At 46.2% G+C, this 17,864-nt stretch overlaps 1 protein-coding gene across 10 annotated transcripts in view; it reads left to right on the top strand.

The window, feature by feature from the left end:
* The window catches only part of LSAMP (limbic system associated membrane protein), a 966,851-nt gene that overhangs the window by 847,660 nt on the left and 101,327 nt on the right, over nucleotides 1-17,864 (top strand). For all 10 annotated transcript variants that reach the window (XM_083819698.1, XM_083819693.1, XM_083819696.1 and 7 more), the window contains one exon: nucleotides 11,658-11,783. In XM_083819698.1, coding sequence (XP_083675824.1) covers nucleotides 11,658-11,783 — 126 coding nt within the window. The remainder of the gene's footprint in view (nucleotides 1-11,657; nucleotides 11,784-17,864) is intronic.

Raw genomic sequence — 17,864 nt, 5'->3', positions numbered from 1 at the left:
TGACTCTCTCCTTATTTGCATTTTGGAACACTGGTTTAGAATCACAGATGGGTTTGGGTTTGAAGGAACCTCAAAGCCCACCCAGTTCCAACCCCCTGCCATGGGCAGGGACACCTCCCACCAGACCAGGCTGCCCAAAGCCCCATCCAGCCTGGCCTTGAACACCTCCAGGGACGGGGCATCCACAGCTTCTCTGGGCAGCCTGTGCCAGTGCCTCACTGCCCTTATAGTGAAGAATTTCTTCCTAATATCTAATTAAATCTTTTTAGGAGTCCCTCCTCAGCTTTCCTGTAGGCATCCTGTAGGTACTGGAAGGCCACTATAAGGTCTCCCCAGAGCCTGCTCTTCTCCAGGCTGAACAACCCCAACTTCCTCAGCCTGTAAAAGAGTATTTTATCTTTACTTTCTATCAGCAATGAAGAATCAGAATCTGCCTTGGGTTTGCGCTTTTTGCTGTGCCAGGGAAGTTTGCAGCATGATAATTCCTCAGAGGGAATTCCCTTTAACAGTGTGAGGCTTTGCAGATATCCCTCCCCTGCCCCTCCTGCTGATCATTTGGAGCTGTAGAGGTGAAGGCATCATAGCTGTCATGACGCCAATCAGGTGCCAGTCACTGGGGATGCCATACATCTTGCACGCAGTAATTCGCTAAGAGTAAGAAGGACAACTGGGTCTCAGAAAGGTGGACTGACTTACTCAAGGTTATAGCAAAAGCGTGCAGCACACCATTCACAGAACCTGGGATCCCAGGCCTACCGAGTCATTCACAAAGTCATTCCTCTCTTCAGTTTTGAGTTGGACTGTGTACCCTGCTAGCTGTGATGTTAGAGGTGCTCAGATGTGGACACGCTATAATTGCAGAGATGTGGCTTGTGTTTTCCATTGGACTTAGCTTTTGATCCTTTGCTGTGATGGAAGCACATGCGGTTTTGATTAGCACTTTTGTCTTTTGAGCAATAGGGGGAATCACCTCGTTCCTGCTCTTCAGCCAGTAGTGCTAGATTTCTGTGGTGGGGAGTTTTTTCTTGCGAAACTTTAGACAGAGGTTGTCTGTAGAGCTGTTGCCTCAGCATAAAGGTGCTGGAGATCTTTTCTGGATGAAACCTTATCCTTCTGAAAGAACAATGTCTACCTATTTCTTCTCAATTTGATACTCACTATTCTGAAACTTCTTAAAAATCCTGCTGCTGCTTTCTTGTAGACACCCAGTCTTCTGATATATCATTCTGATATATGGTCCCATCCTCTCAGGATGATCTGGGTGGGTAATTCCTCTCAGCTCCAGCGGAATTTGCATACCCTAGGCTCTGGTCCCTTCTATCTCTTTGCAGTCCTAGCACATAATATGCTAAGTACCGCAGTTTGCTAACACTGCAAAAACACCAGCAAAAAAAAAAAAAATACTGTCACTTTTGAAGAGTTCAGACTTAAACTGGGGGAAAAGGGACAGCCAGCGTTTTTATATGCCTTGATAAAGTTGCAGGTTATAAGGAACAAGCCTTGTGCCTGGCCGTCTGGGAGAGATTCTCCTTTAATTGAAATGGCACCAGTAATGTGTTTACAGAGCAAAGCTCTTGGAATCCATCCCTCACATCCCTTGCGGTTGTCTGCGCATACACAGCGTGTCCTTACCACATGGCAGAGCTTGGAAAACAAAACAGTGGGAAACTTCCAAGACCTCAAGGTGCTGCTGCACGTGGCTGAACCAAAACAGAGCGCTCTTTCTTTTGGCAGGGAAGCTCGGGTAGCAGAAACTCGACTCCCCAAGAAACCTCGCCTCTCGGTTGGTTTGTGGGAAGGAGTTTGTGGGAAGGAAATCACCACAATTACATCTCAGCTCCAGCCAGCTGCTTATTTTGTTTGAAGATGCCTTCACTTCTGGAACACTCGATTTGTTTTCTCGTCTTTTCTGCTGGATCAGATTTGTCTAGACGAGCATTTCTGACAGAAGGGATTCTATGCCTTGAACTCTCTGTCTTTCTCTTCTCAGATGGCTGATGATAACATTGTGGCCTTTAGAAAACACGCTGCTGCAGCTATCCCCGAGCTCAACAATAGCTAACAATTGAAGGTCTCACAGCTGGCATTTCCTAGCTTCGTGTGTTGAGGAAGGCCACCATCTGTGGATGCAGCAATAGTGACAATGCAGGAATGTGCTGAGCAACCCAAGCTGAAAAAATGTGGAGTTGCACTTTGAGTCTTTTTCATGCTCAGAATTCGCAGCTTTTTGGAGATGAGGCTTTGGCTCAGGTTCATTTTCGCTTGATGTGTTTTTGGTGGGGCTTTCAGCATCGGAAGAGGCAGCTGCTCTGTGCTAAATCGTCTTATTGCTGAACTAACTACTCAGTGAAGGAGCTACGGTGGCTTCTGTTATAGACGGTCATTATTCATTGAATTGGACAGTGAATCTTCTTCCTGGGGAAAGAGTGTGAATTCACATAGGAGTGAATTTTATCCAAAGTATGTAAAGGTTTGAGTATGAGATTTTTTGCATTGGTCTCTATACTTTGTACTAGAAACAAAACCAGCAGTCCCAAAGTATTACACTAGCTTTGTACTTCTCCTAGAAGCCTGAAAGCAATCTTAAAAGGTGGTTACAGCAAGCTGTCCCACTCCATTTTGCTCATTCCAATGTGCAAGGAAGGAAAGCCTGCTAGTAAAAGCTGGTTTACATCTACCACATGCATTTGATTTGAGTGAGAGGCTTGTCACGGAGAAGCTGTCTGTCTTGGTTGAAACGGAGCCAGATCCTTGGGTATGCGGTGTGCACAAGACACTTAGAGCATTGTATGCACCTCCCTTTGGTTTATCACAGAGTTTGAAGAGAACTGGCTTTTCAGCCAGTGTGTAGATTTCCATCTGGTGGTTCATGAAGGCTATTCCCTTCTGTCTCATCTGTTCATCTGTCCCTAAAGAGCTGAACATAAGCAAAAGTATATGATCTCAAAAACAAATCAATAAACAAATGAAAAACAAACAAACAAAACAAAAACAAACAAAACACTTTGGCTGTGTTTCTCCTGACCATAGATTTGTGATGGACAACCTTGTCTCAACCTTGTCTTCATCCAGAGTGGGATGTCAGCTGAAACTAACTTCCTCCCCATCTTTCCTAATCCCAGGAAATCCCAGTCATCTTCATAACTCATCGAAACCCTCTCTGAACCTGTACCTCTTGCCCTGGAATGACGTAGGCTTTTCTCTGTGTTTTCTTCCCATGCCTGGCTTGTGCTCTCCAGTCTACTTCCCGAAAAAGAGTTGATAGGCAGCAACCAGGGACTGCAGGGAGTCAGTTAAAAAGCCATAATCTGGCTTTTTTTTTTTCTTTCTCTTAATTATTAATTAATTTTTCTCTCATCCCTGTTCTGGTTGCAACACTTCCTGAAGCCATCACCCATTCTTGCATTAAAAGAATTTGTCCAAAGGCCATTAACATCAAAGGAGGAGCTCCCTGGCTTTGAATCAAGCCCAAAAAAGGCTGTACATTAGGATTTGCTGCATCTCATGTACATCCAACACACTTAATATTTCTATGAAAAAGTTCTTCTTAACGAAACTCTCAGAGGTGCATTTGGAGGACCTGGACACCGAGGAGATTTTTTCTCACAGAATTTATCTTCCAGGATGGTGGACTGTATCTGCAGAAGAAAAGATCATGTATTATGTCAGTCCTGTATGTAAACGCTTCCAGGTTTTAAAACAAAGGGTCTGAGAGAAAATACAAACACACTTCAAGCACAAAGACCAAATGCTGTGTACATCTGTGGCCCTTAAAGTGCTTGGGATTAGGCAGCATTCCAAGGGTTAATCCCTTGGGATGAGCGTGGCAAGCACTTCTGTTGTTGCTTACACATGTCCTGTGAACAAGGCTGTGTTTTCACAGCAGGCTTCTCGAGGAGGGCTGGTCAGAAAGCACTTGCAGTCAGTTTTTCAAGCTGAAAGAACCCAAGCAGCACCAATGGCAAACGCACAGAGCTGTTGTTTAAGGAGATGAATGAACCACAGATAAGCGGATCACTGCAATCCCGGTGTAAATGTGATACATTAATTGAAAAGGAAAGAAATGGTGTAGCAAGGAACCGATACTTCATTTGCAGAGGTCCAAATCTGGAGATAAGGGGCTATCAGGCACATGCCTGGCTTGTGCTTTGTGCTAAGCATGCAGCTGGGAACCTGCTGTCCTGATCTGCACCAGAAGAGGAGGGCTGGTTACCCCTTTTGCTGGGGAGACACCAGAAATCCTAGGTGAAATGGTGTCAGCATGGGACCGAGACTGGGGTTCAGGCTCGGAGCTGGAACTGCGTTAGGTAAAAAAAGGCTGGAATCTGGTTTTAAAGCTGAGGCACTGGGTTCAGAGCAGGACTGAGACTGCTTCTACCCCTGTCCCACAGCATCACATCAGTGCACTGAAAAATGAGGTTGGCTGGAGACTTAAGATATTTTCTCTCTGTTTCTCTCTCAGTCAGGAAGTGGAATAATTTCTCTCTTGACAGTTTCATGGAGACGAGTTTGAAAAAAAAAAAAAAAGTAAATTGGCGAAAATGAATGTAAGCAGTAGAGCCCAGTTCTGTGCTGACTTCTCCAAGGGCTGACAGATAGAGCAGTCCAGCAGGTTTATACCCCGTGCTTCTCTCTGCGAGGAAACAACGCACCGAGAGTGTTTGCCACGCAATTTTATATGGAAAAATAGCCCGGGCGCTTAAATGTACATCAGATGAGGCTGAGCTTTCCTCTGGACGAAATGGTTTGGCTCGCCGGCACCGACTGTCTTTCGAAAGCAGCGAGGTCTGACACGTTCCTCGGCTCGGCAGGCTGGGGGGGGGGGCTTCCCACCCGGCTTTGATTTACAGCATCCCGCTTGCCCCTGCTCCCAGCCAGCGCGATCGGCGCCGTCCCGGTTGCTGCCCCCGGGCTTCCTTCAGCCCAGCTCCTCCGCGCACCGGCAGCGATGCTCGGGTGGGGATCTGGAGATCTGCCACCCCCGGGGCCGGCAGAGCTGGGGCACGCGTGGGTTGGTGGCCGCAGATCTCTTCGGCGGTTCCCATGCTCTGGCCGGGGCGGGCTGCTCCCCAAAGGCTGCCGGGGATGGAAGCGATAAGACACCCCCTTTTCAGACAATAGGAAGAAGCAATTTTTGCACCTTGTAAAAACGCTGAAGTGTACTTTGAGAGCTTTATTATTTTTTTGTTGTTGTTCCCAGGAGATTTAAAAAACCAACACAACACAAAAACAAGCCTTCAGCATTTCCTTCTACCTCACCAGAGCTTTAAGGCCACTGAGAGGGGCACTATCAGGGTGAAGCAAACCAAGCAGAGCAGAAAGTCAGAGGGATTTTTCAGAGTCCGCTCTCTTCAGGGAAGTTCAACAACTTCAGTCTCTGCCCTCCTGCCCCGGTGACAGCTCCATCTCTCTCTGTTTGAGGCTCCAGCATGAATCAGACCGTAAAAAACACATCTCGGGTCTCATGTCGCATTTCATCTGTGAAGTGCTTCCAAAACATTAGCATGCCATGTCCCAAAGGGCGTCTGGATTTTACTTTCCAGCCCTCCGCTCGCTCCCCGTGCGGACCTAAGCAGCAACAAGCTGTTCCTTGTTACTGCTGCAAAAAGCTGCGATTAGCCTGCTGCACGCAGAAGAGGGAAATTAAACCATTTAGTTGTGTTTAGCAGCTCAGCCCCTTCTTCAAGCCCTCTCTCTCCACTAACACTTTGACTAAACAATGACTAATGAGGCCAATTTGCTGTCAATTAATTGCCCCAGGAAAGGACCCCTAATTGTGGTGAGCAAGGTGGCAGCTCTAAAGCATTCAAGGGCCATGCGGTGGTCAGCATCCCCCCTGCCTCTGCCTTGGGGCCTATTAGCGTCTTTGTGTTTGTTGCAAAGTGCTGTTAATTGGGAGCTGGGGACAAGGAAATGAGAACTCTGGAGGCTAATTGATAGGCACCTGTGGAGGGCTTTACTGGCTGCAAAGTTCCTTTGACTTTGGAGAGAAGTCCTGATGTTTTTCTTTTTGCCCTGAAAGCTAGGGGCTCCTGCGGATCAGTGGGTGGGAGTCTTATTTTCCCCAACAGGTGGGGGGCCTACTTGCCAATAGAGAGGGAAGTAAACAGACCGGAGGAGGTAACTAACTAATGGGGATGTGTGGCAGGGGTTGTGGTAACTTTCTTGCCTGTATTCAAGGGGCCCTTCTTGGGACGAGCAGTTAGAGTGCTTAAATGGAGATAATGGGCTGTTGGGCTTTCTTATTTTTGGTGCTATTTGCTTCTACTTCTCGGGTAGATTAAATGGCTTTTGCTGTATTTTAGCTCTCTGGAGTAGGAATTACTTTTTTTTTTTTTTTTTAAATACGTTTCGTGATTTATTGACAAAATACCTGAATGTTGTAATTTCAGAATGGGGAGCAGCTGCTCCAGAGTGTAAGACTGCAACTTAAAGTCTTAAGCAGAGCCTTGTTAGCTGAAAGGGAGCAGCCAGACAGTCTAGCTGTGAACCAGCAAGGGTGGCCTTGATGCTTTCTTATTCCATCCCCTGTTGCACTCCTGGAAAGGTACTCGGGAGCTGGCCTCCTGGCTGTGAGCTCACATCTCTTAGCATTGGGCTGACTCATTTCCTAGGAGATTAGAGGTGTAGCATCACTCATTACCTACTTCCATAGCCTTAAATGATAACGCTGACCTGGCCCACGCAATCCTAGCTAATATCTCAGGAGGAGTTTTGAGCTCTCAAGGGTTTCGGTCATAAAAGGTAAGGATAACAACAACAGATGTTGTGCTTTCTCTTGTTTGTGGTTTCCTTGCTGCCTCCTGTATGCGGCCCCTGGCTTGTAATAACTGCTGTAGTGGGTGTTTTTGAGACACAGTAATGTTTTGTGGAAACAAATCACTTGCTTTCATCTTGAGAGCAACAGTGATTGCGCTGGGGGAGTGTGCTCTATTTTTCATGTCTCAGTCTTTCTTATTATTTAAATTAATGTGAGTTGCAGTTGTCATGAAAGTGAAGGATTGACAGCAATTAACTTGAACAGGCTCAGTGCAAGGCAGGTTCTGCGCAGCCCTTTCCTACCTAGTTCTGTCACTGTGCTGTGCCTAAGAGTTGAATTTTGATGCCATCTCAGCCGTTGCCCCCCCTCTTCTGCCTTCCAGATTTGAGTTTCTCAAGAAGAATGGCTGCTGGTTAGTTTGGTATTTGTTATTTACCATCAGTGTCATGCATGAGGAGATGCTGAGCTGGCCTCAGACTTGTCCAGTAGATGTGAAATGTAGAAGAAATAAATATACAAGTTTCAAGCCATTCTTCCCACAGCTTGTTTTGAACTCTCCAGAATCTGTCCCTGGTATGGGTATGGCATCCTGCTTTTCCAGGGATGGAGCGGGAGGGACACTGGGCTGTGCTTATCTTCCATAGGGCTGCGCTATGGTATGTGGTGTTCTGCACGTTGATCTCTTCTCCCAGCTGCATCCAGTGGGATCCTAAGCACAGGGTGATGGCTGTCCCGTATTACATTTATGCTGAAAGGGAGGAAAGAGTCTGACAGTTCTTCCTCAGAAGTACCAGAGGCCTGGCAGTGCTTTCTCAGTGTCCCCGCAGCTGGAAGGGTGTGACAGCAGCTTGGTCTCTGGAGGGACGAGTTGTTAGCCTAAATAGGGAAGTGCCTCAAAGTACTATTTAACTGTAGTGCTTCCCATACTGTGGCTCCTCGGGCTGTGGTGGTTCTGCTTGTGGTAATGGCTCACAGAGGCCAGACACGAGGTTTTTCCAGATGAGGGTCACCCACAAGATGGCTGGGCAAAAGGAAGCTGTGACACCCCAGAAGTTCCTGGGCCCAGCAGATTTCTTTCTCAGCAATCACACTTCCAGTAGTCTGGAACCGTGAAAACATAACACAACCCACACATGGGCAAAAAATAATAAGGTCAAAGCTTCTCATTTCAAGACTGTCCTAAAAAGGTGTGTGCAAAGTAATGACAAGTGCCGAGGAGGCAATGCTAACTGTTGCTGGTGCTGACAGTTTCAGCATTTTAAAACGCTGCCTTGACACCCTGAAAATTAAGTGTCTGGCTTTTTTTTTTTTTAATCTGAGAGAAATTACTGTCCACTAAGATCTGGTCACTTTTAATGCTGGCTGGCTTTTAAGCAGACTAAACCAAACTGGTTTTTTTGTTGGTTTTTTTTTTTTTTTAATTTACAGGGAGATTATTTCCTACCCTGTTCCCCTCCCTCTCACCCTTTCTTTGCCCTCCGACCAAGGTGGCAGCTGAAGGCAACCAGCCATTATACTCCTAACAGGATTTCAGCCTTGAATGCTCTTTCCTGCCTCCATTGAAAAGCCAGATACGTCCATCTGGACACATCTTTCTCCTCTTGGGCATTTGGTCTGCATGGTCAGATCTGTTTGTATTTTCTGAGTTTATTTGATGCGCTGCAAACTAAAACGACTTGACGGCTTTGGAAGGTGGCAGGGTGCACATGTCCTCACTGCAGCTCCGCTGCTGATGCCCAGTAGAGGCTTTGCCCGCTCAACCATTTGGTTGGGCATTGACCGTTCTGCCAGAGCCTCCATCTGCTAGACCTACTTCGGCTTAGCCCAGAACAGGCCTTTTCTTGGTTTGTTGCGTGGCTTTTCTTTTTCCCGATGCAAATCCCAAGCTGTAGGCAGCTGAGCTCCACCCCAACTGCTCTCTCTTTCCCCCTCCTGAAAGAGAAAGGGGGAGAATATACAATGGAAAGGGCTCGAGGGTTGAGATAAGGACAGGGAGATCACTCAACAGTTATCGTCACGGGTAAAACAAACTCAGCACAGGGAGATTAATATAATTTATTACCTATTACTAACAAGCTAGAGCAGTGAGAAACAAAAAATGAACAAAAAAAAACAGGAACACCTTCCCCCCATCCACTCTCTTCTACCTCCTCCCCCTGAGTAGGGCATGGGAATGGGGGCTGCAGTCAGTCCCTGATACTTCCTCTCCGCCGCTCCCTCATGGTCACTCCTTGCCCCTGCTCCACCTGGGGTCCCTCCCACGGGATGCCGTCCTTCCCGAACTGAGCCTGCGGGGGCTGCCCACAGGCAGCAGCTCCTCAAGAACTGCTCCCACACGGCTCCGTACCATGAGGTCTGTCCCCAAGGAGCAAACTGCTCCAGCACAGGTCCCCCATGGGCGGCAGCTCCCCCCAGACCTCCTGCGGGGACTCTCCATGGGCCCCTTTTTGCTGTGCAGAAAATCCCAGGTATGGGACTGTGATAAATGAGGAGGAAGGAAATGGATTTCTTTTACCACCAGCGAAACTCTCATGCACCCCTCAACATGACGGGATCTAATTTTTGACATCATCACTCTTTTCCGATAATGTTCATTTTGCTTTGTTCTGTCCTCTCTGACCTCTTTCTTTGTGTGTGGATGCACTACTGATGGCTTACAGTGAATCACTGATGTAAAAATGTAGCAGGGCTTGCGTTTGTCAGGGGATGTTGAGCGAAAGGGGACAATTTTCTGCTATGCTTTGCTTTACCCAGTGCTGTGCTGCTAGGCAGATATCCCTGCTCTGAAATTCCTCCTCTCCTGGGAAGGGGACCCAGGTGCAGACAACTGTTTCCCCAACACGCCTTGCTTTGGTTGCTTCACCAGGAGCTCAGCCGTCAACTCAAGCTCTTGCACAGTAGACAAGCTTCCAAGTTCCCTTCTCCTTCCTTCTTGGTGCCAGTTAGAGCAAGCTGCTCAGGGTTTTATCCAAGCAAGGTTTGCATATCTCTAGGGACAGAGATTCCACCACCTCTCTGGGGAACCTCTTCCTGTCTTCAACCTTACCAAAGTGAAAGCTTCTACCTCATTTTGAGTCAGAATTTTGCCCGTGTAGCAGCTCTTGTCTGCTGCTTTTTGCTGTTCACTGTGCACCTCTGAGAACAGACTGTCTGTCTACTCTGCACCTTCCCACTAGGTATTTGTCGACAGCAATAAGATCTTCACTCATCTTTCCTTCACTCTTATGCTGTCCTTGTGTGTCATGTGCTTGCTGCCCTCTGACTATCTTGGAAGCCCTCTGGCAGACTTACTCCTTCCTGTATGTCAATGGTATTCTTGTACTGGGCAGACCAAAACTGGGTGTAGTGCTTACGAGACAGCATCTGAAGCACCGTATATATATAGAGAGAGAATCACTTCGCTCCGCTTACATGGCTATGCTCTTGCTAATATAACCCAGGATATGGTTGGCCTTTGCTGCAAGGGCACACCATTAATTGACACTGAACTGTTGAACCCCCATATCTCCTGGGCTGCTCGATCCCACCACTTTCACCCACCCAGCAAATATCAGGGTGGTCAAATTTCCCCACCAGGGCCTGTGATTTTGAGGCTGCTTCTGTCTTGCTAAAGCAGGCTTCATCCACTGCTTCTTCTTGATAAAAAAGCTGGTAGCAGAAACCAACCATCAGTTGTCAAGTCCCTTCATCACCCACCCACCCTGGTCACAAGCTTTGATGACCCCAAAGGGGTCCCATGGTTGTAGATACTAAAGGCCTGGCCATGAGCTTGGCGCCTATGGACTGGGGCTAAAAATCTGTGGGTAAACAGTTTTCCTATGAATCCAGCCACACAGCTTGAAGAGGTGAGTTGCTCTCTTCAGGCTCCATTTCCTTTTCCCCACCTAGCTCATAGGCAGCTTTGCCTCGAAAGGACTATCAGCCGCTCCTGCCAAGAAGTGGGAAGGGGAGGTTGCTGTCTGTTTACTCTGTGGTAAGCAAAGCAGAAAATGATGTTGTTTCATTCCTCACTACACACACATTTGGATGCTGGGGAATGGAAAAAAAAAAACTAGAAGGTTCCCTTTTAGCCAAACTCCCTCACCTCCTCCTGGGTGTGAAGCGTGGAAGCAAGACGTGAGTGTGAGGAAGGAGAAGCAGCCACAGCCTGCCCTGCCCAGGGGGAAAGCTTGGAGGCTGAAACACCATGCTTCTGGCCTGCAGTCACCAGGCCCCTAGACACAAAGCATCACAGTTGCTGAAAAGGCCATTCATTTCTAGCTGTAGCTGCTTGAAGCAGATGTACCCCTGTAAGACAGCTCCCAGAAGAGAAAATTAAGGATAGAAGCTAGAGGAAGTCTGGTGCAGGAGGCTTTCCTGGAGACGCTGTTTTGGTCTCCTCACTGTCTGATTTTGATGTGAGTTACGCTGGTTTCCCATCACTGTGCTGCCCCAGAAGTTACCCCTGTTGGACGTTTTGGGGGTGCTTTATCAGGTTCTCTTCCTAGTCAATGCTGGCTGCTTTCTCACAGCCTGAAGGCCCTGATTTTTCAGTGTTTCCTGGCTCAGCTGCGACCTTGCCTGCATCTCTGCTCCATTTTTCCTTTCCCCCTCCTGGCTGCTTCACCCTGTGCATGCTCCTGAAATCAGACCACTGCTCCCCATATCTTTCTCCATTCTTTTTTTACGTGTCTGCACCATCAAAAGGTTGTTGCACTTGAATTGATTTTCTTGTCTACCGAGAAGCCAGGACCTTGTACTTGGAGCACTGATACAGTTCAGAAAACCAGGTAGTAATGAGGAGCACAGCCTGTGAGAGGGGTTCATGGCTGCCTCTGGTTAATAAGTAGACAGGTTAACAAGTCAGACCAGCTATCCTCCAGAAGTAACAATGTCCAACTTTCTTTTGTCTTCACAGTTCCACCAAAGATCTCCAATATCTCCTCGGACATCACCGTGAATGAGGGCAGCAATGTGACCCTGGTTTGCATGGCAAATGGACGTCCTGAGCCTGTCATCACCTGGAGGCACCTCACCCCAACAGGTAAGTGACCCAACACGACTGTACTGTGCTGATGATTTGTGAACTGTGCAGTAGTTTTCTCTTACAACATTACTGAAAATTTCGGTAGCAATTCAGGCAGCTGTAGGAAAGTAGCAAGGCTCTTAAATGCACTGCAAGCATGTTCTGCAGCATGACCTCCAAAGCGATAACCAGGTTGTCCCAGGGAACAACTGAAATTACTTCAGTAGATGCTCTACAGAATTGGACTTGTAATTCTGTTTAGCTTTGGTCTTCATCTAGCTGTTTCAATCTCTACTGCTGGTAATGAACTTCAAGGGGATGGAGAAAAAACATTGCCAGGGAGGGAGGGAGAAAGAGACAGAGAGGATTTCTGTTTAGACATTACACGGAAGAGTATCCTTCCAAAACAAAACACGGAGTTTGCTTCCCATTGATTTGCCTTAAAAGAGAGAGGAAAGTAATTGCATAGATGATTTTATATTACTCTCCACTTTGGCAGACAGTGTTCCTGTGTTTTGTGAGTTGAATAAAGGAGGTGTTAGATCTGCAGAATGAGTGAAGAGCAGGGTGGAAGCAGAATTGTTCACCAGTGTTGTTCTGCTATCTAAGTGCACCTCCCATGTTTGAGGATGTGGCAAGCTTGGAAGAAGAACATCCTTTCGCTAGTTAGACTCCATGGGGATAGCAGCTTGGGTTGCAAGGAAACCTTCATCCCTTAAAAAATTATCACTGGGATGAGAACAAGAGGTGGGTTTCTCTTCTTCTGCCTCATCTCCTTTGAGGAGAGAGCCCTTTACCGGACTTCTTTTTGTCATCAGGTATTTTGTCATCTGAAGTGGATGGGGAAAGCATTCATTAGCTCTATATGAATAACTTTCTGTGATATTCCCATATATATATAAAGGGTTAAAGAGGGCTTGAGGTGTGCAGAGTACAAGCTTTCTGCATGTGCTAGAGACAGTCAAGCTGTCTTACTGCAGTTCAACAGCTGGAAAAGGGAAGAGTTGCACAAAGAAGGTTAAAGAGAGATGGGCAGAATGAGATACTGGAACAGGGCCCAATCCAAGTGCTGCATCCAGAAGCACTCGGATTTGAGGTCTGTGGTTCAGACTGGGTTTATTCAAATTTCCTCTCTCATCCCTTCAGCCAAACCAAAGTCCTCCTGAGCATTTATGTATTGGAAAGCCAGATACGCAGTTTGTGGTTTTGGCTTATTTCTTGCAGTATTGAAAGAAAGAAGATGGGTAAAGACCGCCAGAAAGAAGTGGGAGGAGCAGAGCTGATGGGGGGAACACTAATACTTAGTGATATCATTGTCGCTACCTGACTTTCTGCTATTTTCAGTATTAAGCACAGTTGTGACATTGGCATGTATGGGAAAATAGGTCCTATCTTTGTCACCTTTAATTATGTGTATGCAAAATTTTCTGATTTTGGCAGTTCTGCTCTTAGAGTTGATTTCTTACTGAGTCTTTCATCCTGCTGCTGCTTCAGTATTTTGGTCCTCCACCTCACTCTTTTTCTTGTATTTCAGTAGGAGATGCTCCCTAGCTATTCTGTGAGTGCAGCCTAATGTTGTCTGAATTAAAGGAGTTACAAGAGGACTAGATTAAATCTTGATGAAAACTAAGGCCTGATACACATCAGATGCATTGTTCAGCACAGCCATATGAAGGTTCCTTTGGCTGCATGCTCTTGCTTTTTTTTTTTTTTTTTTCCCCCAGTTGTACTGCCTACTCCATTGTATCAGACAGACTTTTTCTCTTTCTTCTTAGGGCTCCTCAGAGCATATTTCGACTCTGGCAATCCCCTCTGGTAAACAACAGGACTGGGGAAGCCCACCCCCGCTTTGATTCCAGTGTCGGTTTTCCTGGGTCTGTTCTTCAGTCTTCCAGCATGTCCCCCTCACACTTTCCCTCCTGTGCCATGTGTCTCAGAGGCATTGCCTTGCTAGCATCCATCAGTGCCATCTCACTGGCCCCCTTCCAATCCATCCTCAGACCTCCCCTCTACAGCGAAGCCTACCAAGCACCCTCCTCCTAACCAGCTAGAGCTGGGGATGAAGGGCAGGCAGTCCCCAGTCTGTCACTTCCACGTCTCATTGCTTGTTGTACTCTCTCTCTTTCTGCATCTCAACCCATCTGTTATCTTTTACGCATGCAGAAGAACTGCTTTCAGGCAGACATCAGGTCTTCGTGTAGCACGTAGCCCAGTAAGGCACATATCCCAAAATGGGGGACACAAGGGTTTCTTTTAAATATTTTCCTTGAGGTTGACAATTAATACACATCCCAAATCTATTCCAGAGCTGCTGCAGTTAGAAACATCTGTCTTATCTTGGAATCTCCTCTTTCCAGGATTGTGAAGCATTTTGGCTCAGTTTATGCTGGTTTTGAGGACATCTGCTATGCATCAAAGAGCTATTTTAGACATTGTAAAGGTTTCTAAAATCTCTCTCTCTCTGTGGATCTTTTTGCGGTTAAACTCGTGACTGCAGAATTGGAAGAACGAGTGTTATTGAGCTTGTGTAGGAGGTTTTGAATGGACAGGTTGTGAAATTAAACCAGCTCTGGGGGGTGAGAGGGCCAAATTACTTTTTCTTTGTGCTCTCTCCTGAAGGAGTTCATTAGCAAATTTGTCTGCTGTTTCTTTCATTCATTGATTTGGTCAATAGTGTTTGTTGGCTAATTACCTGAGTTAGAACCACAGAAATGATTTATTTCTTGTTGGCTGGGAGGTGGAAGATACAAATGCAAAGGGAAGGCAGTGTAGCTACTTATGCAGAGAAGGCAGGGATGCATGCGATGGTTCATTTAAATGCTGCTGGGCCTCAGGAATGATCATAGCCCACTCACCTATCCAGGAAGTAGAAAAGTCACTTTAAAAAATGCTACATCCCTTCCTTTGCTGGTCCTTCAGCGAGTAATTGAATGAGGCATTTTTCAACTGTAAGGCCCCAAGCCCTGAAAAATCCATAGGAAAACCTTCCCTCCTTCCCCTGTGAGATAGCTAGTGTGTGGCTGTGGTTGTTGACTGTAGTATTGACACCTGGGGAGAAGGCAGATAAGGGGGGGAAATACTTAATTCAAATGGCAAATGACAGTACAGATCAGCTTTAATTCTAGGCAGTGGAAATTACATTCCTTGGAACAACGCAAGTCCTTGCACTCCTCCTCCATTCCTCTTCAGATGGTTGACTAACTGGGTTTTGACAGAGTAGCTGAAGAAAAAGTCAGTCAGGCCCTTTTCTTTCTTATCTGACAGGTTATTATGCTGGAGGACCTGGGCAGTGGGGTCTAACTAGTTATGGATAGTTTAATAGGCATTGTCTGGGAGCACGAACAACTTCATTAGCTCTTCTCCTTCAGCTAGCAGAGCTCTCTTCAGGGACTGCTGACCTGCAGCTTCCAGCAGCGGGCCAGCACCTCCCTGCATGTAGTCTGATCGCTTCCCCTGCGATTCAGGATGCAGCTGTGGGCTTATTAAGCCTGCCGTGCCATGTGGCTTTTGTCATCCCACTATGTGACGTTAAGCCATAACAGCCCTCTATACTGGTTTTATTGGGAAACTGTGGTTTGTTCATTTAGGGCGGGAATGAGTATTAGTGATTTCCAGTACAAACTAGCCGACTTAGCAGTTGTCGGCCTCAGGAGTATTTTACTAAAGGATATCCTATAGTCTCTCATCTTTTGAAAGGGACAGAGTCTAGATTCTCCCCTCTGTGACTTTCTGTAAGGACTGGGTGCTATCCTATTATTTTATTCTCTGTAATATTAACTCATAGCCTACATCATCCATGTCCCGCAAAGGTATAGATTTTTTTTTCCTTGCTGAATGCAGCCCAATCAAATTTCCAGTTGTTGTACATCAGCCTGGACAAGGTCCCAGCTCAGGGCCATGTATCGTTCATCATGCTGGCAGGTTCTGTGTGGGCTACCACAGGCAGCCTACCCACCTATGGCCAGTTGTGTTATGAGATGCTCTGCTCTCTCTCATCATTTATCATTCCTCATCTCTCCATCTTTTTCAGAGCCATGCTAGACGCTTGGTTTTCTGGAAGAGCTTCCTGGGAAAAATAGGCAAAATAAGGATTCGTATATGTTCATATACTTTTCAATAAACTCCTTCTCCAGAGAAGCCCTAAAGAGTGGCCCCTTGTGAATCAGGTTAGCAGCAATATGGACATGGACAGTTGTTGCAAGGTCTTGGCTTTACCAGAGGTCTCACTGCCAAGCCCATTGTCTGGGTAGAGAAACAGAAGAAAAAGGCAGCTCCTGTCCTGAGGAGGTGGTAGTCATACTGACAGAAACAGTCCTATTCATCCTTGTGCTGCTTTCCTACAAGGCACTGGTGGTTAAAACCTCCCTGGAGGTCTTGCTCCAGGGTGCTGTGGCAAGTGCTGTGAGATTGGCACCCAGGTGTTGTGGCATATTGATCTCTATGGGGCTTATCGTAAGGCTGAATGACTGGGACTTACTGGTTCTGCATAACCAATTGAGTAGCAAACTGTTCGGTTTTCCTAGAACAGTTAGTGTGAAACCTGTATCAAATCGTCAGGCATTTTATCCCCAATTCAACTTCCCTGGTCTTAGCACAGCAAGGCAGTGTGATGTGGAAGAGAAGAGTTTGGATTCTCTCAAATTCCACCTGACAGTCTAAAGATACACATTTTGGCTCAAAAAAGGAGCTTAGTTATTACAGTGGTAATCACAGCATAAAAAACAGTCTAGAGCAAAGAAGGTAAGTATTGATTGCAACACCCAAGTTTCATGTCACAGCATAAAATGAAAGGAGATGGGAATGCTTGTCAAATATGCCAGTCTGATTCTCCCTAGAGGGTGCTAGAAATTCTCATTGAGTCTTAGAGAATTTACCATAACATGGGAAGTTTAGGAGGAAGAGAGAATACAGAAGAGTGCCTGCCTGCTCTGTGTAATTGAGATGGTATACATATAATATGTTTATAAACAGCTGTAGAACTCATTGCCATGGGAAGTTATTTAAAGATGGGAACTTGGCAAGACTCAAACAGTTTATGTGTTTCTGAGGATAATGTGAACAAATCTGGATATTCTTGTTATTCACAACAAAAATATTGAGAAGGATGTTATACTTCATGCTTTGGGGCTCAATTACTAGAGATGAGGATGAGACCTAAACTGAAAGGGACAGATTATCTCACACCCCCACTCACTTGTGTATCTTCCTTCAGTGCATGCAGGTCTCTTTTTAGGGCCAAACGCAGAAACATGAAGGAAACAGAGATCTCTCCGAAGGCATGAGATTTAAGATGGCAATATCGTTCACATGAGCAACCTTGATCTTTATGTCCAGTGCTTGTTTGCCTCTCATTGCTGCCTAAGTCCAACGCTTTGCTACTGCACTTTGAGTTGCACAGGAAAAGCCTGCTTCTGCCCAAAGAAGATAACGAGCAGAAAGCCATCACCCAGAGTCATCACGGGTCAAGCCAGTAAGCACTGGGTGGTGATGAATGGGAAGGGGATTTTCTTGGTTATCTAAACTATTTCGATTTAGCCCACCTCTCTGCTCCTTTCTTAAAACCTCAGTGAAACAGTTGAGGAAAAGGAGTGATATATTTATTTACTTATTTTCCTCAGTAGGGTCATCGCTCTTCTCATGTCCCATTCTTCTCGCCCTCTAACTGCCTTTGCCTAATCAAGTAACCTTAAGATTCACAAGGTACTTGTTTGATCCTGAATTTTAGGATTGGGGGGGGAAGGATGCTTTTAAACCATGTCTCCTTTTTCTTCCTTTTATTTCTTGTATTCTCAAAATACACTCTGGCAAAAATGCGGTCTTCTGTTCCACAGAGGCCTCTCACTTTGCCTCTTATACACTCCCTGCCTGTTTCAGGACTCTTTCTAAAATGCTTTTTCCTCTCTTGATCTAGTTTCCATCTTGTCCAATGTTATAGGGGAAGTGGGGGGAAGGATGCTGGCTCACAAAGAGCCTGGGAAGCAAGCCAAAGTTTCAACTTTTTCAAGGCTTCTCTAGCAGGCATCCAAATTTGCTTCAGCCTCTATTTTCATCCCACTTCCTTTGGCTCTGCAATTTTATTTTTAAATTATTTTATTTTAT

This window comes from Anser anser, assembly GCF_964211835.1.
Source record: "Anser anser genome assembly, chromosome: 1".
NCBI classification, from domain to species: domain Eukaryota; kingdom Metazoa; phylum Chordata; class Aves; order Anseriformes; family Anatidae; genus Anser; species Anser anser.
The sequence above is the reverse complement of the archived record's forward strand: the minus strand, read 5'-3'. Positions and strand labels throughout refer to the sequence as shown.